At 38.7% G+C, this 24,705-nt stretch overlaps 1 protein-coding gene across 1 annotated transcript in view; it reads left to right on the forward strand.

Moving 5' to 3' along the window:
• Positions 1 to 24,705, forward strand: part of NOTCH2 (notch receptor 2) — a 170,476-nt gene that overhangs the window by 36,741 nt on the left and 109,030 nt on the right. Inside the window, exon 2 of the mRNA XM_043459398.1 lies at positions 11,707 to 11,788. Coding sequence (XP_043315333.1) covers positions 11,707 to 11,788 — 82 coding nt within the window. The remainder of the gene's footprint in view (positions 1 to 11,706; positions 11,789 to 24,705) is intronic.

Genomic DNA, 24,705 nt, shown 5'->3' on the forward strand with positions numbered 1-24,705 from the left:
CAGACCACACATATTTATTGGTTAAGTTCACTGTCTTATATGGGACAATACATGGCACTCCAAGACAAAATAGTAACATCAGATCACTGATCACAGATCATCATAACAAAGAAAATGACAATGAAAAAACTTGAAATGTTGTGAGAATTACCAAAATACGTCTCAGGGTGCACAGAGATGTGAGTGAGGAGTAGCCTTTGGAAAAATGGCACTGACAGATTGGTTCCATGCAGGGTTGCCATATACTTTCAGCTTGTAAAAATGCAATAAGGTGCAATAAAGGAAAATACAGTACAATGAGATAAGCCTGTGTACAAAATTTTGTGTTTGCTGTCTTTCTGGCTCTTGCAGAAACAATTAGAAGAGCAAGAATGGACACAAGCACTTGCAGGCCAAATTGTGACTGTTAGTGTCCTGGGCTGTTTTTATTAAAATGCCTGGTGTGACTCCACAGAAATCTAAGTAATCTTAGAGGTAAATTCTTGCTTATAGACACAGTAAAGAAAGAATATGAGTAGATGAAAGTTTTTTGGAGTTGAAGGACTAGGATTTTTCAGAGAAATTGATTAAACTTTGAAATTAGCAGCTCTTCATCAAATATTTTTAAACATGCATTATTATTCTTTCCTGTTGATTGTGGGGCCAAAGTTTTGTTTGTGTGAGTTGACATAGATTTGTGTTTGAAGAACCAAAAGAAGGGAGAGACTGAAAATAAAACTAAATAAAAGTAGAAATTTGGGGCTATGTTTCATGTTTTCATTTCCCCTTGATATTTAATAAAGATTTTATATTTTCCTTCTGTTACCTGTCCCTGTTCCAAGATTGTTGCCCCAGGCATGTTCTCTGGAAATGGGAATTATATGCACTTATTATCTCCAGACTTAGATATTTTCCTTGCAGTGCTGGTTTGTGGGCTTATCTGGAATATTCTGGGTATGAACCTATGGTTCAGGACCTTCTGAACTCTTGGGTTTAGACAATTCTCAGTGATGTGTGAAGGAATTTTGAGTTGAATATTGTCCACAGGTGAATAGGGTTTAGTTTTGGCTGTAGATATAGGGCCTCTGTGAGCCAGATAATAATAGAGAAATAACCCAAATGTTAGGAATTTAGCCTCTGCAAACTCTAACTACAGGATGTTTCATGGGACTTTCTATAAGATTCAGACCTCCTATTATGTATTAGCATAATACACTGATTATGGTGTTCCAGTGACTTGATTCTTGGGAGTAACATTTATTGCTGCCAACCAGCGATTTTTAAAAATCCTTCCTGTGAGGAAGGATGCCCATGGGGAAATCTGAAGCTGTTCTCTGGGTTTTCCCTATTTGGTTTGGGGAAGTTTCCATAATTTTATATAATAACATATACAATTTAGGTTTTTAAATTTTCATTTTTGACATAATTTTGTCCCTCATTTCTTTCTTTTTAGGATATACCTCTAAATTAACAAACAGTAGAAATTGTCTGCTCTGTTTGAAAAGCATTCTGAACAATTTAAGCTAAAAGGATGCTTTGTTTCTTTTGGGTGGGTAGCAAGAAGATTATATGTATTTATAAAATTCTTTTCCATCAAGGGTACTTAAAAGCATGTATTTAAAATTAAGGACTTTTTGAAAAATGAACTGTGCTTAACAAAATAGTCTTTTAAAAACTTTAAAATGGGAGTGTTTACTGCAAGTACAGGAAATTGGTGACAGGCAGAATTTGTCTCTGATAACAGAACAGATAGAGACCATAGAACAGGAAAGATAATAGAAGATATAAGACAATGGAGTTATACCTCAACTGGCCTTTTTTGCCACCAAGGAATGCAAAACTATTTAGTCCTTTGTGTAGAGAATAATTTTAATCCAAATATGATATAACTTCTTACCCTCTGTTGGGTTTTATTACACCAAGATTCTGACCCTTTTGGACATGAAAACCTTGTTAACTATTCTGGTCAGTGACACTTTACAAAAAGATACCAGATGGTGCCAGTGGGAAAGAATCCACCTGCCAATGCCAGACACAAGAGATGTGGTTTCAATACCTGGGGTGGGAAGATCTTCTGGAGTAGGAAATGGCAACCTGCTCCAGTATTCTTGCCAGGAAAATTCCATGGACAGAATGGGGTTGCAAAGAGTTGGACATGACTGAGCAACTGAACACAGCACACAGATACTTACAGTGAAGAAATACATTGGAGCTACTTTGGACCATATTGGTGCTTATTGTTTTGTGGATGTTTATCAGTGAATCTGGGCTTCCCAGATGGTGCTAGTGGTAAAGAACCTACCTGCCAATGCAGGAAGTGTAAGAGACAGTGGTTCGATCCCTGAGTTGGGAAGATCCCCTGGAGAAGGGCATGGCAACTCACTCTAGTTTTCTTGCCTGGAGAACCCCCCATGGACACAGGAGCCTAGCGGACTATGGTCCATAGGGTTGCAAAGAGTCGCACATGACTGAAGTGACCTAGCACACGTGCAAATCAGTGAATCTACTCATGGGGAAAATGGTACTGGAAAGTAGTACATGCTATCTTAGCATTCACTTGGAATTTTTTATAACTATGTTTCTCTTCATTTGTCATTTAGATGTAAATTATTTGGCTTCTATTCAAACCATTTAAATCAATTCTTACCATAATACACATGGCTTAAGATTCATGGGTGGAAAAAAAAAAAGATTCATGGGTGAGGATGTATCTTCATTCATGCAAATTTTAAGACAGGAACTTCCAAAGATGTTTTAGATTTGTGAAGATCTCTCTCAATTTTTCATCACTGTTAGAGGTCAGAAAATTTACATCCTTTTTTCCTTCTTCTTTTACTTTTCTACTTTTACACAATATGAAATCAGAATTATTAAGCACGGTATCCCTACACTTATTAAAATTGGAGCTTTAGAATGTTTGAGACACATAAACTGATGATTGAGTTTTTAAATAGGTTTTGTCTGAGTTATAGATAGTTCATTGAATATCTTACGAGTATTGCATATACCTCCTATGGTCCAGGCACTGTTCTAGGTTCTGGTTATACAAAGACATCTGAATTAAAAGTGTATGTGTACTTTTCACATCTTGCATTTCATATGGAAGAGTAAGTCCATTTTCACCTGCAAACTAAGAAATTCAAATTTAACTCACAAATTAATTTTTCTACAGTCTTAAAAAATACAGCAAAACAAAAGAAAAAGGAAAAAACATAGCATGTAGCATACATCAATATAGCACAGCAAGTGTTAATGGATTTTGTTTTTGCAGTAAATCCAATATTATAAAATAGGACAAAACTGGAAAGTCAAAGATTATTCAAGATTCATCAACTCACCGGGATGAATGTTTTATAAAACAAAAATGCTATAAATAATATAAAAAATACCCTTATTTATAAATTCAGTTTTTTGTTGGTTATATTTTCTTAAATCAAGACATGTGAGTGTATGCCTGTGCTCAATGTGTCTGACTCTTTGTGACCCCATGGACCCCTGGGCTCCTCTGTCCATGGAATTTTCCAGGCAAGAATACTAGAGCAGGTTGCCATTTCCTACTCCAAGGGATCTTCCCGACCCAGGAATTGAAACTGTAGTCTCTTGTGTGTCTCCTGCATTGGCAGGCAGGCAGATTCTTTACCACTGTGCCACCTGGGAAACCAAATCAATCAGTTCAGTTCAGTCGCTCAGTCGTGTCCAACTCTTTGTGACCCCATGGACTGTAGCACGCCAGGCTTCCCTGTCCATCATCAATTCCCAAAGCTTGCTGAAACTCATGTCCATTGAGTGGGTGATGCCATCCAACCATTTCATCCTCTGTCGTCATCCCCTTCTTTTCCTGCCTTCAGTCTTTCCCAACATCAGGGTCTTTCCCAGTGAGTCAGTTCTTTGCATCAGGTGTCTGTCATATCGCGAAGTCAATACTTCGCAAAGTATTGGAGCTTCAGCCTCAGCATCCATCCTTCCAGTGAATATTCAGGGTTGATTTCCTTTAGGATCAAGGCATACCAGTTTTTAAAAAGTGGAAATATTTTGCTATGAATATTATATCTTAAGTCAATTTCTGTGGGTCTGGTATCTCTTAAGTAGAAAACAAATGTCCTATTAGATAATACCTGTAAGGGGCATAGAAATCCTCAAAATGATATCAGGGAAATAAAAGTAGTATCTCCCTTGTTGCATTTATGTGCCTTTTTATAAAGGCAGATTTCAAAGAGGAAGACAGATGTTTCTCCACTTTGTTTTTATTGAAATGTACTACTTGGGATTTGAAGCTTCTGCACTTCTTCTGTTTGTTTGGATTTTTTTTCATGGCTTGATCTCAAAAGAATGGAATGAAAAATTTAGTGAAAGCTTTGTTGTTTGAAATTGCAGGGTGCTGTGAGACTTACTGCAAATCCCTAATGTCTCCCTGTCTGCCTTCAATTCTCCTATTTTTGGTAATAATGCAAGCAGTCATTTTAGAAAACTTTGCTTTGTTCATTTTACTGAGCTTCTTCCAGACACCATGTGCCTGAAGCAATAGCAGCCAGCCACAGCCAAGGTCCTAGGGTGTAAGCTGAGACTTCATCTTTCTCAAATGCTGCCACTTGAAATTTGCATAAATGTTGAAAAGAAAATTAAAAGGGCCCTCTGTACCTCCTCTTCACATATTTTAGGAACCCCAGCCATTCAAGGCAGTAAAATGTCTTTTGAGTCATCTGTGGATATAAAAGCACAAATAGATACCATCCTGCAGACAGAGGGAGCAGGATATGGGAAAAAAAAAAATCATGTGAGACAGACAGCAGACAGAGGCTTATTTGAAGAGGCTACAAAGCAGCAAGTAATGCCAATTTAAAGCGATTACATGTTAATGCAACAAGTGAAACACATTTGAAGGCTGCTCAGATTACACTGGCTGGGGTGCAGACTTAATTACTCATGTTAGAGATTCCGAAAACAAAGGGAGGCTTTTAGACCAGTGATACGTACCTGACATGATACTGAAAAGCCTTGGAAAAACTTAGGTAAATGCCTAGAGAAATTTTTAAGGACAATTCCAGTAAGTTGGATACCTGAGGTCTGTCCCTAAATGGGTAAATTCCTGAGGCACTGGAACTGGTTAAAATCAATGACAGTTTATTTTGTTGTTTGCTGTATTTATATACAAGTGAAGCTGATAAACATGAATAAATACTAGAACCTTGTCTGGACTGAGTTATACTTAAACAACAAAGGTTTGTGTTGTATTTCTTAAAGGTTCTTTCTGGAGTGATTCTGAAATTGATATTGAGAGAAGGCCTGCCAAAGGTATACAATAAAAGCAATTTTTATTTCATTCCTATTTATCTTAGAGTCATTGAGGCAGGTCATATTCTATCTGTCCCTACTCCTAACTTCCCTAGACTGTGTGGGCCCTGAGGATAGGAATTGTTTTTTCTCTGTTTGACTTTCTTGCAATGATTAGTAATGGGCTGTGCTCTAGAGTAGTTGTTTAACAAATATTAAAAGCGTCATATTAAACCTGAATGACATTTTTGCTCATATATAGTGTTATTTTACCTTTCATGAATTACTTCTCCTTATGCTTGCAGTGCTATACCTTTTTTTTTTTTAAAGCAATGAGTGACTGATTTTTTTTTTAGATAGCAGTTTAGTATCTCTTTTATTAGACCTTTATTGGTGACAGCTGGAAAGCATTTATTCCATTTATTTATAATATGACCTAAATTTCTTAGGACTCTTGATTTCTCAGTTTGTGTAAAGTGGGGTCTGACTGATACAAGAAGTTCCTCTAAAGCCACCATTTACAATGAAATCAATTTATAAAGAATTCAGGTACCTACTATGTGAAAGTAAGTGAAGTGAAAGTTGCTCTGTCATGTCCAACTCTTTGCCACCCCTGGATTATACAGTCCATGGAATTCTCCAGGCTAGAATACTGGAGTGGGTAGCCTTTCCCTTCTCCAGGGGATCTTCCCAACCTAGGTGTTGAACCCAGGTCTCCCACATTGCATGCAGATTCTTTACCAGCTGAGCCACAAGGGAAGCCCAAGAATACTGGAGTGGGTAACCTATCCCTTCTCCAGGGGATCTTCCCGACCCAGGAATCAAACTTGGGTGTCCCTGCATTGCAGGACTCCTACTATGTGAGCAGTCCTTTTTTGAGTTCTTACTATGTGTAAGACATTGTTCTAGGCTCTTAAAATGCATTAATTCAGTTAATTCTTATCAGGGCTCTGGTAAGAAATGAAAGCACAAAGAGAATGAGAGATAGTAAATGGGGGAGCTAGAATTCCAGCTGAGATCCTGATTGCAGCATTTATGCTTTAATCACTGAACTAGATTGCCTCAATTATACAGAAGAGAAGTAGTTTCTATCCTCTAGAAACTTAGAAGTATAAAAGCTGAGAGAGTTAGAAGACAGTACAGAATTAAATGCTAAACTTTTTAGCATTTATTAGTGAGTTATTAGTGTTACAAGAGTAGGGGTTGGCCTGAGAGGACAGAATGGTCCAGGGGAAGCTTTCTGGGCTGGGCAGGAGGCAAGCTGTGCTGGGAGGAAGGAGCAGAATTTAGATACTAAAGGGGAAGTAGCAATCAAGAGGAAGCTGAGATACTAGTGGAGGCAAGGAACTGAGTTTGTGGTGATCTATTTGAGCTAAAGGCTGCATTCAAAGCGGTTCCTGGTAATGTTGGACCCATTGTGGGCTGTGATCTTGAAGGCACAGGTGAGGGCTTAGACTGGAAGAATTAAGAAGCAACTTGTCCCTGGAAGAAAAAGTGCCAGGCTTGGCACTGTATCCACCCAAGGAACTGCACTGACCTTTCAGCTGGTTCTTCTAAAGCCAAGCTGAAAATAACTTTTGAGAATTGAATAAGAACTGAAAGCCACTATATGTAGACGGGCAAGTGGTGGAAGGACACATTGCAAGTGATACTTCTGGGAGGTTAGAGGTGATTAAAATAAAATCCTTACCATTTGGGGGGAGCTGAAAAAATGGGTAGCTTCAGCCTAGTCTAAAAAGGAGTACCTTGCATAAGCTTTTATCAGAAAGGAAAAAAAAAAAACCCTTCCTGACACTGGAGCATTTAATGGTCCTGAGTTTTTCAAACACAGATCTGGTTGTATTATTTTTCTTGCTTAGGGCAGCCCAGTAGTCTGTGCTCACCCCTAAAGTAGAAGCTGTAGTCTAATCCCTGCCCACCTTCCTTGCTATCTCCTGTTAGTCTCCCCTTTGTTTAATAATTTCTAGCCATACAAACATGGAATACCAGTCTCATTCCATCTTCGGGCTTTTACACTTGGTTTCCTCTTTTCGGGATCACTCTTTCCCCGTATCATCATGATACTTGGTCTTATCACCTGAGAGAGGCCTTGCCTCGTCACCCTATCTAAAGTAGGTCCCTCTACCTCTGGCCTTCCTGGTTATATTGTATCCCAGAACTGGGTTCTGCTTCCAGTAGAATCTATCACTTACCACTGTGAGTTAACTTTATTTATTCATTTATTATGTCTTTGCCTAGTAGAAATAAGGTTCATGTGGACAGGGACTAATAAAACATGATTTTTCTGACATCATGGCCTGTATCTCAGATAGTAGATGCACTATGTTTGTTTCTTCATTCTTCCTTCCTTCCTTTCTTTCCTTTCCTTTTTGCTTTTGTGGCTTTCAGGATCTTAGTTCCCTGACCAGGGATTGAACCTATTCCCTGGGCAGTGAAAGTGCAGAGTCCTAACCGCTGGCCTCCAGGGAATTCCCTCTGTATGTTTCTGAATATTGAAAAACTAGTCCCCAAATACACAGAAAATGTGGGGACTTCGCTGGTGGTCCACTGGTTGAGAATCTACCGTCCAATATGGGGGATGTAGGTTCGATCCCTGGTCAGGGTACTAAGATCCCACATGCGGCAGGGCAACTAAGCCCTTGCACTGCAACTAGAGAAAAGCCCAAGAGCCACAAAATTAAAAAAAAAAAAAAGAAAATGTGTGAAATTTAGCATCTAGATGTTGTGTCACATTGCCAAGTGATGGAGTGATGAAATTGGAATCTACTGCTTCTTTTTGTTTTTGCCCTTTTGGGGGGCAGGGGCATGCACATACAGATACACAGTATATCAGATTGATATTTATCAAGCAGTAGTTATTGAGTAACATCTGTAGTTTAAGATGAAAATTCTGGAAAAAGTCACTCCTTTTGTGAGTGACTAGTTTTTCTGAGTCTCTTAAAACAACACTTTAAGCATCATTTCTTTGATTAGTGTGATTGAACACTTTCTACTCTGCAGATATAAAGCTGCTTTAAATTTTATGAAGTTTAACTGTTTTATATTGGGAAACAGTAAGTTGAATTTTGAAATGAGGTCTTTCATAATCTCACTATCATGGTTTTGAGTTATCAAAGTTTTAACTTCTGTTTTTATGACAAATAATTACAGTATTCTTTTAGAAATAGCCCCTGAACAAAGTAGTGTCCAAATTTTACTTTTTTTTTTATTGGTCATTCATTCATTCAGGCACTATATTGTCATGTACATCATCCAAGACTTCCAATGTATTATACAGCCTTAGGAGATTCCTTAAAGTGGACTATCATGCCTTAATACAGCTGTTGTCTCCAAGTGTGGTTCCTCAAATTAGCAGAATTAGCATCACCTGGGAATTTGTTAGGAATCCAAATTCCCAGGCCCCCTTTAGACTGATTCCCTCAAAAACTGTGGGAATGCAGTTGGGCAGTTTGTGTTTTAGCAAGCCCTCCAGATGATTCTGATACACACCAGTTTGATAACTGTGGCTTCAGTTCAGTTCAGTTCAGTCACTCAGTCGTGTCCGACTCTTTGCAACCTCATGAATCGCAGCATGCCAGGCCTCCCTGTCCATCACCAACTCCCAGAGTTCACTCAAACTCATGTCCATCGAGTCAGTGATGCCATCCAGCCATCTCATCCTCTGTCGTCCCCTTCTCCTCCTGCCCCCAATCCCTCCCAGCATCAGGGTCTTTTCCAATGAGTCAACTCTTCGCATGAGGTGGCCAAAGCATTGGAGTTTCAGCTTCAGCATCAGTCCTTCCAATGAACACCCAGAACTGTGGCTTACTAAATGTTAAAAGTTCAAGGTAGCATGATCCTGCAGATCAGTCACATAGCATTAATTATTAGCCTTGTAAGCCCACCTCCTTTTTGTCACTGAATTTGATTGGTTCACTGAGACTAGGCTGTAAAGTTATTTTCTATATTGATTGCCACATATTGACTTTAGGTTGTTTATATTTCTCTGAACCTGTCAGTGTAATGATTTGCCAGGACACTTAATAGGAACAGACTGATTTTTTTTTTTCCTTTGCATCCATGGCTTTCTGAGTCACAGGTGGCTGGCCTCTTATATCCTTCTGGATAAAGCTGTCTAGGCACCAGGCATGGCACTCATGTTCTGTTAATGAGGGAGCTGTCACTGTTGGTCACAGGGGACCCTGCAGGAGTATTTAGTTCACCCCCATTTGGTTTACAGGTTGGGAGATTGATCCCCCACAAGGTTCTGCTTTTCTTGCAGGGGTGTAGCTCATTTGTGGTGAGGACAGGATTTCAGGACTTCTGACTCCCTCTGCTGCACCAGGATTCCTGCAGGGGGAGGACAGAGCTGTGGCTTGCTCTGTGCCTGCAGGACATTCCTTTCCTACTGAGAGGCTGCCTTTTTTTTTTTTTTTAAAGAAAAAAGCAAATAGGAAAAAAAAAGTCAGGAAGTTCTCATTGAAACTAATAAAAATGTCTAAAGAGAATAAAAAAATCAGTTTGAGAACTTTGGTATGGAGGAAATAACCTGACATTAACTGTTTTAATTATAGTTGTTGCATTGGGCTTATCAGTGTGGGAAGAGGGAGCATTTGAGCCCTACAGGGAAGTGGGATATGGATAGCAAGATGACCCTGTTCCTGCATATGCCTATTCGGATTACAACCTAGTGACTGCTTGTGTGATCCCAACAGCTGTCACGGAGATGGGGCTGGACTCAGTAAAGCCCTGCAGTGTCATAGCTAGTGCTAGGGTGGAATGCCCCATGAGGTGGTCTCTTAATCTCCTTGGCCTTCACTTTCCAATATATGGGTATATTAATACCTATTCTGCCAAATTTGGGAAGAAAAGTGTCATAGTGGGGAGCAGCATATTACTGTGTTCAGAGGACAGACTCTCTCATGAGATCCAGTCTCCCTAGGTTCAAATCCTGGCTCTTTAACTGACGGTTGTGACAATAGGTAGGTCACTTATGCTTTCTGTGGAAATGAGTTTAATGAAATTAACTACTTCATTAGGGTTGTGGGGAAGATTTAATTAGTCTATATAAGTGCTTTAGAACAATATTGCTGTGTGTTAACTATTGTTACTAGTTTTAAAAAATATTATTACCTTAAGAGATGAGATTTTTATAAACTTTCACCAGTTGCTAACAGTAGTGGACAAGCAAAGGGTTCTCATGCAGCAATTGTTAGTAGAGGAGTTGTTCTAATATCTAGCTTGTACATGGGCCCTGCTGTGAGAAGAAGCTAGTATGCCCCAGAAGGGCAGACCTAGAGCCTCTAATGTTGTAATTTATTCATAGAGTGATATGCACACTCTATTCGTAGAGTGATAAGCACAGAGGAAACTCAAAACCAGGGCCTTCTCAATTTTGCTTTCAGGTGTTTTTTTTTTTTTTTTTGCTTTCAGGTATTTTTATATGAACCATCCTAGGAGATGAATATCTTCATAATCTTCTAGAAAATGTTTCATGGACTTTCATTTTGGTTTTTATTGTTTGACAAGGTTTCTTTCTGTCTTGCCTTTCTAATTGTTACTAGGATTCTTGATAAGCATTTTGGTGATGAAAATTCTAACTCTAAAAGCTAAACTATCAGGGTATTGTAACTATCCAGCATACAAGTGGCAGCCTTTGGGTAGACTTCCTACTCTTTCGGCTGAACTCAATGAAGGTTTCTGCTTTTGCTGTTTATTTCTGAGCAGTCTCTTTTGGGAGGGAATTAGGATGGTGAAGTGCCTTTTTACTATGGGAATGAGGATTCAAGAATTTGAGAATTATTATTTTATTTATATATATATAAAATTAACTTTTCATTTTCTTTACTTTGATATCCCCCCTCTTCTACAAGCTCTATTCATGGTCTACTCCCCATCTTTGTTTGAGCCCCTTGAAGTTAGTTAGAGATTATGTTTTATTTATTTCTCTATGTTTTTTATTCTGCCTTTTCTTCTGGATCCTAATACAGCATCTAGTACACATTAGGCTCTCAAATATAGTTTATTGAATGAATATTATTTATGTTTCTGTTTACTTCTTAAAGTGGCCTGTTTTGAAACTTCACGTGAAGGCTTAAGTAATTCATTGATATCATGGTGACCTAGTATCTACAGTCTTCCTGAATATTCATTGATGAATCCTTACATTGCTTATCTGAAGTGTCCAAATCCCAAGATGCTTGTGGAATATCATGGATTGGATAGCATAACTTTAATTTTCATAGTGTCATTGGGAAAGGGATGTAGCAGCCTAGAGAGATAGAAGCACAGAGAATTAAGAATGCCATTCAAGACCACAGAGCAGTTGCTATGGGAAGAGACTCTTGGGATGAGCTTTTCTACTTTATGACCCCAGAAGCCAAAAGATAAAAAGATGATCTGAATTGGATGTTTCTTTAATGTCTAACGGTTATGATTAGTGACTTATTTCTAATGTGCATTTGTTTTTATTTTTAGCATTGCAATGTCGGGATGGCTATGAGCCCTGTGTAAATGAAGGAATATGTGTTACCTACCACAATGGTACAGGATACTGCAAGTAAGTTTTTCTCTGTTTTTTTTTTCATGTATCTTATTTTTCCTCAGTAGAAAATTGGGCAAAATTTGGCTCTACTATCGTATACTTAATACCTCTGTGAAATGTTACTGGTTCACTAACTTTTCTGATGTAGTTTTTTGGAAGATGAGGATTTGGATGTCAGATAAATGGTTAATAAGAATTTACTGTCTTATCCTTATCTTTTTCATAATGATAAAGACTTTCAGTGCGTAGCTTGTGTGTGTGTGTGTGTCTGCCTGCCTGTGTGCTTAGTCGCTTAGTCATGTCTGACTCTTTGTGACCCTTTGGACTGTAGCCCACCAAGCCCCTCTGTCCATGGGATTTTCCAGGCAAGAGTACTGGAGTGGGTTGCCATTTCCTCCTCCAGGGGATCTTCCTGACCCAAGGATCAAACCCACGTCTCCTGTGTCTCTTGCATTGCAAGCAGATTCTTTACCCACTGAACCATCAGGGAAGCCCAGAGAGTATATTCTTTAACATTTTTCAGTTTAATCGTTAAGTTAAGAAATCTTTCAGGTAAGAAAATTTCAGTTTTCAGGTTAGAATCTATTCTCAATGTGTTAGCTCTGATCTTGTTTTTAAGTCAGACCAAATGCATGTTAACTTTAATTCTGCCTACCATAGGTAAATATTATAGCCATGTAACACTTTTTTTTTTTCCTAATGTAAAATATCCAGTTTTGAAGGAGAGTCTGTGAGAGAAGAAAATGCACACTTGCCTGTAGGGATGGAGTAGGGAGCAGGGGCTGTGGGTGAAGGTCATTATATGGATTTAAAAGAATAAGGGTTAGGGTTAGGAAATGGCAGCCCACTCCAGTATTTCTTGCCTGGAAAATTCCATGGACAGAAGAGCCTGGTGGCTTCAGTTCATGGGGTTGCAGAGAATTGAACATGGCTGAGCATGCACACACTAGCCACGCTAGAGAAGAATTAGGATGAGGAGTAGGACTAGGGAGTATAGGCTAGTTCTCAGGAGTGTTTCTTTTCTTCCTGTCTGATCATGAAGTGTAGCCATACTTTTTGTTTGAGGAAGCCTGTGAGGTAATCTTTTAAATTGCTTCTCTAGGTTTCCTATGGATAATTTCCCCCGATTCTACCTCAATTGAAAATTTTTGATAGGAACATGTATCCATTCTATTTCTTTAATAGAAAATAAGATTTGGTAGTATGACATTTATCTTCTTTAATACTTCTTTTGGGGTGTATTTGTTCTTTGCTTTGGTAGAAGTATGTGCTTGATAAGCATTTTAAGTGAGTTTATGCAACATAGTTTTGTTTCTTTTCTGGATATTTAGCTGAATAACTTAACTGTAATAATTACATTTGTTCCAATCAAGTCTATTCTGACACCGGGATTTAAGTTCTTTAATGTAATGAACAAGAATTTTTCCAAGTCAGAAAAAATTTTCTTCACCAAAGTGAAAATATTTTAAGCTGTGATGACAGTAAAGCTTAACAATAGGTTATTTGGATTGGAATAAAAATAACATTGGAAATGAAATTTTTTATGTAGCTGATTATAGGCTGTTCACTTAGTTTTTCTAGCTGGGAAAAAAATCCAACCAAAAACATGTGATGTAGTCTCCTATAAGAATGGAAGCACAACTGGAGATAATAGGGAAAGGAACTTAATATGTTAGAATTGGCCACTGCAATCTTGTTTAGTCTCTTTTTGGCATCTGGTGTCTTAGTTACTTGCTTCATTCTATTATTTAGCTATCTCATGGTAGTTAACCCATTATATTATGATCATTTGTTGATAATGTTGTTTCTCCCACTAGAGTATGAGAGGTCCTGGTCTTGTGCATTTTCAGTCTGGTATGTAGCTAGTGCTCAACAATATGTTTCTTGAACCAAAAGATGCTCAACAGGTATCATCATTCACTTGTTTATTTATTTATTTACTTGAAGGATAATTGCTTTACAGAGTTTTGTTGTTTTCTGTCAAACCTCGACATGAATCAGCCATAGGTATACATATGTCGCCTCCCTTTTGAACCTCCCTGCCATCTCCTGCCCATCCCACCCCTCTAGATTGATACAGATCCCCTGTTTGAGTTTTCTGAGCCAAACAGCAAATTCCCATTGGCTATTTTATATGTAATGTAAGTTTCCATGGTACTCTTCCCATACATGTCACATGTTTTTAAATCTATTTGTCTTAAATAAGTAGAGACTGGACCTTTCCTCTGAGAATTTTGTTTGCTTCATGTAGTATTCAGGATGTCGGTACCATGCTGCTGCTGCTAGGTCACTTCAGTTGTGTCCGACTTTGTGCGACCCCATAGACGGCAGCCCACCGGGCTCCCCCATCCCTGGGATTCTCCAGGCAAGAGTACTGGAGTGGGGTGCCATTGCCTTCTGCGGTCGGTACCATACAGAGAGGCAATTTAGTTCTAAATTATTTAGAGATAATTCAACTTGGTGACTTATGTAGGGAGAATTTCAAATACATTCCAAGTCTTAGCCTACATATTTGTGGTCTGACATGGGGAGAGAAGATTCTAGAGGAGACTAAACTCTGAGCGCATACCAGGAATGGACACTAAGGGTCATTTTAGGAGAGAAAAACAGATCTGTGAGTCTCAGGCTCTCCAACCAAGGTGAGAGAGACAAAGTTGCCCCCAGTTTTCAGAAGAAGCATTGCTAGGAAACAGGGGACTCACTTTGTGATTGACAAAAATGGAGCTGCCAGAATTCTGTTGCTGAATATGTGTTAATTATTGATGGGGTGGATTGCTTATGGATATAGTTCTAGATATAGTCCTAGACGTCCCTCAGATGACTTCCAACCCTGTTGTGAGGGAAACAACCTTCTGAAAAGCAGAGTAAGGGGAAAAATGGGCATGGCCACCTTCTGGGGAGACCAACATGGATAACAAAGCTTGTAAAAAGTGGTTGTTTCTCTACTTCAGTGAAAGTAATATTAGCATCTTCAGGAGTAGAAGAATCAACATAAATGGACACAGGAAAAGCAAGAACAATATCAGGGATGCCAGGTCACTCGTCCTACAGTGGCACGCCAGCCAACATCCACAGCATGTTAAGCAAAATTTAAGTAAAAATAACATTTACTTAGCAGACCTTTCAGTATATCTTCACCACCTTTATTTTTTTTCCCTAGGGAAAGAAGTTACTCTGGCTTGCTCAGTAAATATTATTTTCACAAAATGGTATATGATTATTAGAACGCTTAGAAGATTTATAAAAATCACATCAGATATACAGGACTTAATGACTGTCTTTTTATTCATGAGATTGCTTAGTGGATTAAGGAAAGAGAGCTGAGGCCAAATTTCTTTTACTGGGGTGAGTGGGTGGGAGTTAATGGAAAATGTTTTAAAGTAGAAGGCAACTGACTGTCTCTTTAAAGAGCATAATGTTATTGACTTAGCTAAATTATAGTGGTTGTTTATGGAAGTTATAGAAATCCTTGATAAGATCACATTGACAGATGAGGACAGGTACTTTTAAAGGTTAATTTTGTACACAGCTCAACTGTTTTTTTCTAACTGTTAAGTATTCTATCAGTCTGTGATTAGATTGGGAGCCAGACAAGAAGAACCTGTGTAATCTTGCATAAAACTCAATTATTGCTCCTAAATAGTTGTTGTCAGCTCTTAATAAAGCCCTCTCACTACACAGAGGTAAGACATTTCATTCTCTCCCTTGTCCTACTGGGAGGTGTAAATATATAATTAAGTTTGGCTGTCATTAATCACTTTCAAGTTGTTTTCTCAGGCTTTCAAATATAAACCATTCCAAATCCCGCTTTGATTAAAACTCGTGGGCAACTCAAGTTCACTAGAGTGTTGGGGGTGGGTGAGGTTACAATTTGCAAAATTCACAAAATGCGTATTTTTAAGGACACATTTTTCATAGTTATTTAAAGTCCTTGCCTGCCAGTTTTTAACATATGGGTTGTCTTTGGGTGTGTTTCCATCAACAGCTCTTTCAGTTTCCCTTTACTTCATGTTTATGGTAGTTTTTATTGTTCCCTGGACGTTATAAGTGATGCGTTTTAAAATTTATCTTCTACTAAAGAATGTTACTGGAAGATCAGCTTGATGCTATGGAGGCTTGTATTTCGGTTCTGGTATGGTGGGTCTGTTTTGCTCTTAGTCTGATGGTGTATTTTAGGCAAGACTTGGAGGCTGGATACACTCCTTATTCCCAAGGTATGACCCTTCAGTGAATTCAGTGGAAAGTATGAGGTGTTTACCACATACTGGGATGTATCTCAAGCCCCTCTAATTTGGTAGGACTTGAATTCAAACGTCTGACTCCCCAGAACCATGCTCAGCTTTTCAGCCTTCCAGCTCTTGCTTTCTGTTGTGTTCCTCATATCATCTTGTTGTGGAGTTACATGACATGTTTTGTAACACGTCTGGTTACAAAACTGGTTCTGTCTAGTTCAGGGTTTCTCTTCCTCAGTTTTCAGAAGAATTTTGACAGTTCCAGATACCTTTGACTCCTTGGCTCTTACAGGACTTCCATTCACTTGTGCTTCATGAACTGGGGAATACCTTCAGGGAAAAAGGTATATAAATGTAGGTTTCATAGATGTAGTTTGTTTTTTCCTTTGAGGTTCATATCCCTTCTAGTTTTTACCTGCTTTGATTGCTCTCTGGTACCTTTTAATATTTTGCCTGAAGTTTATAATTATTATAAATGAGAGAGTTGATCTAAGTTACTCTGCCCATTACTTCATTGGAAGGACTGATGCTGAAGCTGAAGCTTCAGTACTTTGGCCACCTGATGTGAAGGACTTACTCATTGGAAAAGACCCTGATGCTGGGAAAGATTGAAGGCAAAAGGAGAAGGGGGCAGCAGAGGATGAGATGGTTACATAGCATTACTGACTCAACTGACATGAATCTGAGCAAACTCTGGGAGATAATGAAGGACAGGGGACCCTGGCTTGCTGGAGTCCATGGGGTTGCAAAATGTCAGACATGACTTAACCACTGAACAGCAACTCTGCCATTATTTTTAATAGTAAAAATTAAAATTTTAAGAGTCTTTCAAAATTTTCTGCATACCACTTAAGAGGTAACTAGCACAGTATTTGTGAAACAGTAGAAAATCACCATGAGTTATATAGCTTCTGTGAATGGTTGATTCCTTTTGAGAATCTCTACTTTTTGCCAAAGTATCTAAGTAGAAACATTTTAAAGTAAATTATTATAAATAAAAAATTTTATAAAGCATAACTGTCACATTTCACCTAAAATTTATCTACTGATGCTAAGAAACAATAAACTTAAACAACTAACAGTTTTCCTTGCCAGGATTAGGAAGTAGCATTGGTGGTCCAGTCCTCCAAAAGCCATCCAAGAAAATCAGAGCCATTGCCTTCTTCATCCTCTAGAGAGAAGGAAATAGCAACCCACTCCAGTATTCTTGGCAGGATAGTCCCACGGATAGAGGAACCTGGTGGGCTACAGTCCATTGTGTTGCGAAGAGTCGGATATGACTGAGCAACTGGGAATAGAGATACTCAAAATACTCCAGAGCCTGACTTGTTAGTGTAGGGTGCATCACCAGTGTGTTGTGGTGTACTGCCCTAGAAAGGCATTTTCAAAAGTCATGCCTGACTCAGCATTTTCCACTTTTGTTCACCTTGCTGGTGCACTCCGTGCTGTTCAGGAGCAGTATCAGATCAAAGAAAGGCCCTGGGAAAAATATCAACTATTAAATCGCTTTCTCTTTTCCTGCTGAAACTGGTTTTGCCAGCAAGGTTCCTTCAATCTTGATAAATAATATTTGAAGGCAGTAGTTCAAAATTAATACAAAAATTATGATTGAAATATGCACATTAAAAAAAAAGATGAAATCAGTATTGTTGATTTTTTTTTCTTTTGCTCCAGGCCCCTGTATAGTTAGTATGGCACTGGTGAGTGAAATAACACATTTGGAAGAGCCCTGTTTGGTGACATGGAAAGGACAAGTTTTCATGTCAGATAGACTTGAAGTTGAGCCCCAAGTACTGTCAATAATTAGATCTTTGGCAAGTTGAAGAGTATTATACTAGCTAACATTTTTTGAGCATTTATTACGTACTCTGTGCTCAATTAAGCTCTTTACGTGTATTTTTCTAGTCCTCAGGTAAGGTTGAGCGTGCTCAGTCACTTAGTTGTGTCTGACTCCGCAACCCCATGGGCTGTAGCCCCCCAGTCTCCTCTGTCTATGGAATTCTCCAGGCAAGAATACTGGAGTGGGTTGCCATTTCGTCTTCCAGGGAATCTTCCTGGCCCAGGGACTGAATCTGTGTCTCCTGTGTATCCTGCATTGGCAGGTTGATTCTTTACCACTGAGTCACCTGGGAAGCCTCCTCAGGTAGATAATATCCCTGTTTACCAGTGAATATATGAAAACTCAGAGAGGTTAAATATTTTTCCCAATATCACATAACTCTTTAAGTATCTGACCTGAGGTGTGCTCTTTGAAAATGTACTGTTTCTCTGAGTCTCAGTTTGCTTATCAGTAAAATGGGACAAAATTACCTATTTAAACTACCTAAATGGTAGTTTAAACAGGATCTTCTAAAAAGGCAGTGTGGAACATTTGAAAGTGCATGAAATGCAGCTTTTCAGATCAGGATTATGATTAAAATTCTATATAGTTTCCTTTAAAGTAGAGACATAGGTAGATCTGGGTAGCTCATAATATTGGGTTGGCCAAAATTTTGTTAGGGTTTTTCTGTACCATCTTATGGAAAAACCCATGTGAAGTTTTTTGCCAGCTGAATACATGGGCCAGGCTTGGCTAATGCTGCATTTCTGAGAAGTGACCTTGACCATAAGAGCTCAGTGCAGTTAATGCAGATGAAATATAAGAAGAGAGCAGTGTGTTAAACCAGCTAATCTTGGCCTGCAAACCTGGCAGAAATAGTTAGGAGTTTAGCTAGGCTTCTTTCAACACAGTCCCCATAACACAGGTTAACTGTAATCCTAAGTAAAGTTTCTTTCTCATTGTTCCATTGTGGCATGTCAGCACCATTAATTTCATGTAGTAATTCCTTTATCCCCCTTTTCTTTTGACTAAGCAGGATGAGAAATATTTCTCTTTCATGATCTGGAGTAACTTAATTAAATCCTTCATTTAAAATTTTGGCTGTCTTTTATCAAGGCTAGCAAGATTGAATACAAAGGGTTTGAGGAAGTCAGAATGTGATAAAAATGTAATTATCTAAAAATTTCCAAGTACTTTTTTCTCTGTTAAGCTAGCTTAAATGTGTGGGCGTGATGAAGCTTTTCGTTAAGCCTCCTTCTCAGCATCCTGAGCTAGGAATTTTGTAGCTAGGAATGAAGTTTAGTGTTTCTGCCACCCCCATCCCCTCATTGTGTGAGTGTATATGTGTGTGTGTGTGTGTATTATGTGTTTTGTTTTCAGTTTTTTAGTTATGTTTTGTTTTACATCTCAGTGTCATTTACAATTTCTCTGGGGAGTCCCGAAGTTTTCTATACCCTATTCACTCATTATCGGTAATCTTCACTAGCACTTCATCCTCTGTGTCTGAAAATGTATTACTGACTCTCATACTGATGACTTCAGTCTTCTCTTATTAATGCAGTTACCTTCTGTTTAAAATGTTCTGCTCCTAAACGATCTTCTACTTGTATCCAATAAAAAGGCCTTTATGGAAAGAAAGTGAAAGCAAAAACTAATAAAGGCGTTATTTAAATAACAGGTGGCATTACTCAGAATACATATCCAACTGGAATGTTATATCCATTTTTTTTTCTTTACATAAGTTTGAGGAGAAGGTAGGTGTTAATGAGAAAAGAGGCTGATTAAACCTTCTGTAGAATAGTAACATTTAGGGCACAGAGTCTATGTGGATTCAGGCTACTTTCCAACAGGTACTATATGTATTATCCTGAATCCTCAACACTGAAAGACAGACTCTAAGACACTTTAGGATCATCACTGTTTGTCTTAGTCAACTCAGGCTGCTATAACAAACTACCAAAGACCAGGTGGCTTAACCAACAGACATTTATTTCTCATAGTTCTGGAGGCTGGGAAGTCCACGATCAAGGTGCTGGCTTCCTCAATTCCCTGTGAGGACTTTCTTCCTGCTTTGTAGCCAGCCAGCTTCTCACTATATCCTCACATGGTGGGAAGAGAAAGTTCTGGTCCCTTTGACTCCTTTTAAGGGCATTAATCCCCTCATGAGGACCCCACCCTCTTGACTTCATCTGCTGAGTTATTTCCCTAAGTCCCCAGCTCCAAATAACATCACATTGGGGATGAAGGTTTCAATATAAGGATTTTGAAGGGGTGCACTCAGTCCATAGCCCTCTTCAAAGGAAAGTTTAATTTTCACCAAACTGGTGTTTATTAAACTGGCTACTGTGATTAAGCACTGTGCAGGGTATTGTAGTCAAACATAAAGGCTGAGGAGGCCTGTGCTATCTGACTTTCTTATTCACAAGTATCTATACCTCGGGAGTGTCTGTTAATGAATGTTGTGTTTCTCTTGCATAAGACATGGTGGCAGTTCTCTGATGTCTTGCCATCTTATTGGGGGGATGAGGCATATACATACATATATATGTATACATATATATAATATATGTATGTATATGAACTGTGGAGATTGAGACAAGGGAACGACTGCTATGGGATGTAAGACTAAAATCAGAGAATTTTTTGTGGTTCACTTATAACCTGAGAATAAATCTGAGAATATTGACTGTGTCTTAGGAAATGGATAGGCAGAAGGATGGAAGTAGAGAGACTGAGGCAACTAGAAAAGGCTATGATTAACTGAAATAATCATTACCAATATTGTCATTGTTGTTTCCTTAATGACATAGTTTTAAAACTTTTTTTTTTACATCGCGGGTGTTCTCTGTCTGTACTTCAGTTTATGTGAGGTTTTGCTCAACTAGCTTGTGGATTTTTAATCTGTTTCACAATGACAGCTAACTGATTTGAAAAATCATTCCTTTAGCACATGTTGGCTTGAATGCCTGAGGTAGGCGATCTGGATTAAGGGATGAGGGGGGAGACCAAGGACAAAGAAGAGGGAGCAGCTGGGAGCAATCATCTCTCCTTCCCTCTGCCTTTTGGCCTTGACTGTTGAGTTTTGTGCTGCTTCCAGAACAGAGTGGCCAGGTAGGCTTGTGGACATCATTTACAGGGAAACTCAGAATTCCGAATCTCTGAGGCAAGAAAAAAAAAAGGGTTAGGAGGAGTGATGGAAAAACAGAGATGTCAGGAGCAGGATCAATCTTCATATAAGGCATAGTGCATTCTTGATCTGAGGCATCCCAACCTCAGATCTCTTTTGTACAGCATATCATTGTCCTGATCCTGTTTGTTTCAGGGATCCAGAGTAAGCAAGCGTCTGTTAGACACATCTCTGGTTACCCCAAATTAGCTCATGTCCTTTTCTGCTTGTTTCCTCTGATTATATAGTACATATCCAAACCTTCAATTATACAGAATAAACCAGGGATGCCTATTCTGTGTGGAAAACATTTGATAGTGGTTATGATTCCTTTGCCTAGACCATGGCAGTGACTTGGCCATTTAACCGCCTGTCCCTTTAAAATTTTGAAATGCTGGTGGTTATTGTGTAAGCCAGAGACATCTCCTTAAGGAATTATTTTACTGGGCAACTTGCCTCTTCTGAAATCTCACTCAGCCTGAAAAGTACCTCAGGAACCTTTTTGACTTAAATTTTCCTCTTAGCTGCATTTGTAAGTAATATTTGTGGTGTCTCATTTTCTGTCTCATATTGTTAAAACTTATGGCCTTGAATTTCTGGGTCACTCTTAAAAAATGGACAGAACTTGATTACTAATGAAAAGTTGACTCATTTCCTCTTAGGCAAAGGCTGACACTGATAATCAGAGTTTATAGTTAGTTTTTAGAGAAGCATACTCTCTAATTATGGGACATCATCACCTATTCTTTCCTAAATTTTATAAAAATTAATGAGAGCATTATGAGCTGGGAAAATGAGTAAGATAGGTACTTATGCTGTGTTGAGATGATATATAAAAGTTATGTCTGGAAAAAGGTCCTACGTGAATTTAATTAAGTGGTTGATTCCCTGCAAGCTTAAATTTGGTGCATCTCTTCCCAGACATACACAGTCATTTTTAGTCTTGTGTGATTTGTTAGTGGATCAGGGTCCATAAAGGGAGGGACTGCAGTGTCTACCACTATTCCGTCCTGAGGAAAACAGGCTTTCATGTTGGCCATATGACTTGGGGAAGAGGCCTTTCTTTCCCTTTTAGGCTCATGGTTCCTCTTTATTCTCCATATCTTGTTTAAATTATTCGCTCTTTCTCTTTTGCTTATTCTTTGCTTCCTTATGCTTCCTGCAAGGGGTTAGCTGAAAGTGTGGGTTGTGCAACAGTTCCTTTATACAAGTGTGTATTGAATTGTCTGTGTGCTTAGAAGGATGAGAGTTAGGTAGCATGAAGAATGTAAAAGAAGAGACACATGCACAGTTCTTGCCCCAGGGAGTCCCTGCTTAGAGTGGGTTGATGGTCAAGACATACACAACCATTGACCCCAAGCATTACCATCAGCAAACATCATTGCATTCTCGGGCAGTATTGCTGAAGAAATTCAAAAACCAAAATTGTAGAGTCATGAAACTCAGGAGGTGGAAGGGATTTTGTCGAGCACCTTTCCCACTCATCTTGTTTTATAAGATGAGGAACCCAAGGCTTAATGTGGCCAAGTGACTTGTCCCGTGTTACATAGCTGATTGGAATGTTAGAGAGGGACTAAAAGCTGTCTCTCAGCCCCGTTAGGTGACCTAAAGACTCAGCACTGTTTCTCTTCATTCTTGGTCCCAACTCTCAAGGGACTGCTGTTCAGGGTGAAAACAGAGAAGGGGAAGAGAGAGAGAAGCAGAATTAAAAACAAACAACCTAGGGCTCTTATGAGGCAGTTTGAAAGACCAAGAATCTTAACTCTAGCTATACGTTTTATTTTTTAATATTCCACGAAACAAAACAATGTGGAAGTTCTTTTGAGTTCCTCCTAAAGTAGGTCTTTAATTCTCCTAAAGGATATTAATATCCACAGGGGCTGTAGAATATACCTAAATGGAATCATACAATTTTAGAGTTAAAGGTATTATGAGAGGTTATTTGGCCTAGCATCTTGTTTTAATACATGAGGAGACTGAGGCTCAGAGAAGTAAAGTGGCTTTTTCAAGATTCACACCTAGTGGAAGAACCAGGGCTTGATCTAGAGGAAAGGTCTGTGGAGAGCCACTCAATCAAAAGCTCTGAGAATATGCTCAAGTCTCCGGTGAGGGTTTTGGAAAATAATATTTTAGCTACATTTTTAGTCTCATTCAGATAAGAAACAGACTCAGGACATATCTACCTACCTACCTACCTACCTGTCTTTAAGTATGCCCTGAGTATGTCTCACCTACCAGTAGACATGGGTTTTTAAAGCAGAATGATGTAGGAGAATATAGCACATCAGGTGTGGCTTTGCCTTGCCTCCGTTTAGTAAGTGAAGTGCCTCTCAGGATGCATTTATCTTCACTTTGTGTGAACTTGAATGCATACTTTGGGGATTCTTTTGATATTCAGTTTCTTTGGTTTGGAAGGTCACAAATCGTTGTAATATCTTTAGCTTAAAAAAAAATTTTTTTTTTGACTCTTTGGGCCTGATCCCATCTTTTAAGGGAAGTAGTAGTTTTTGTCTTGAGTCACCACATTAAGTTTATATACTCTAATTCTTTTCCTTAATGTCTGTTCTTTTTATTATTATTGGTTCTAATTATGCAGAGGTATAACAGTTGACAGTGGTGATTCTCTGATGATTGGGTTGCCTTTCTGAAATTAAACGTGGTTCTTAACAAGTGCTCCTAAAGTGACTGACTTCCAATAAACAAAAAAAGTAACCTAAATTGCAAGCACATGTTTTGAAGGTGTTTTTAGCCTCAGATCAGTTCAGTCCCTTAGTCGTGTCTGACTCTGCGACCCCATGAACTGCAGCACGCCAGGCTTCCCTGTCCATCACCAACTCCCGAAGCTTGCTCAAACTTAGGTGCATTGAGTTGGTGATGCCATCCAACCATCTCATTCTCTGTTGTCCCCTTCTCCTCCTGCCTTCAATCTTTCCCAGCATCAGGGGCTTTTCCAAGGAGTCAGTTCTTTGCATTAGGTGGCCAATGTATTGGAGCTTCAGCTTCAGCATTAGTGCTTCCAATGAATATTCAGGACTGATTTCCTTTAGGATGGACTGGGACTCTCCTATGTATACTTTAATGCTGTCCTGACCTTAAAGCAGGCATCAGTGAACTTTTTCTTAAAGTGCTAGATTATAAAGGTTTTAAGCTTTGCTGGCCAAGAAACAAATTAAGGATATGATGTACATACCTATATACCTCTTTAAAACATAGCCATTAAAACATGTAAAAGCCAGTTTTAGCCCCTGGGCTGGAGGTACAAAAACAGGTGGCCTGTAGATTTTGCCCAGGGCAGTATTTGCTGACCTTTATCTTAGAGGATAGTAGCCATTTGAAATGCTTCATGTCCTTGGATGGCATGAGATATGGAAGAACCATTCTTTGTGCTAAGCTTTTTTTTTTTTAAATATACAAAAGGAATTCTTTAAGCAGCTATTGCTGAAATTAGAACAAAGAATTATACCTGAATCTTCCTATATCAGTTTTTAGTTGATGCGACTTTTCTAGTTGAGATGATCTATACTGGAGGTCTGCACCAAAGCCAAGATCCTGTTAAATAAAGAATGTTTTTAAAAAATAAATAAAAAATTACATTTTTTCTTTGACAGTAACTGTTCTCTTATTGTCATAAAAGTAATAAGTGTTGTGAGATGTCATTAACTTCATGAAAGTTATGTTTTGTGTGGAAAACCTTTGGGGGTGATTATAGTGATAG

This window comes from Cervus canadensis, chromosome 2 (genome assembly GCF_019320065.1).
Source record: "Cervus canadensis isolate Bull #8, Minnesota chromosome 2, ASM1932006v1, whole genome shotgun sequence".
In the NCBI taxonomy this organism is placed as follows: domain Eukaryota; kingdom Metazoa; phylum Chordata; class Mammalia; order Artiodactyla; family Cervidae; genus Cervus; species Cervus canadensis.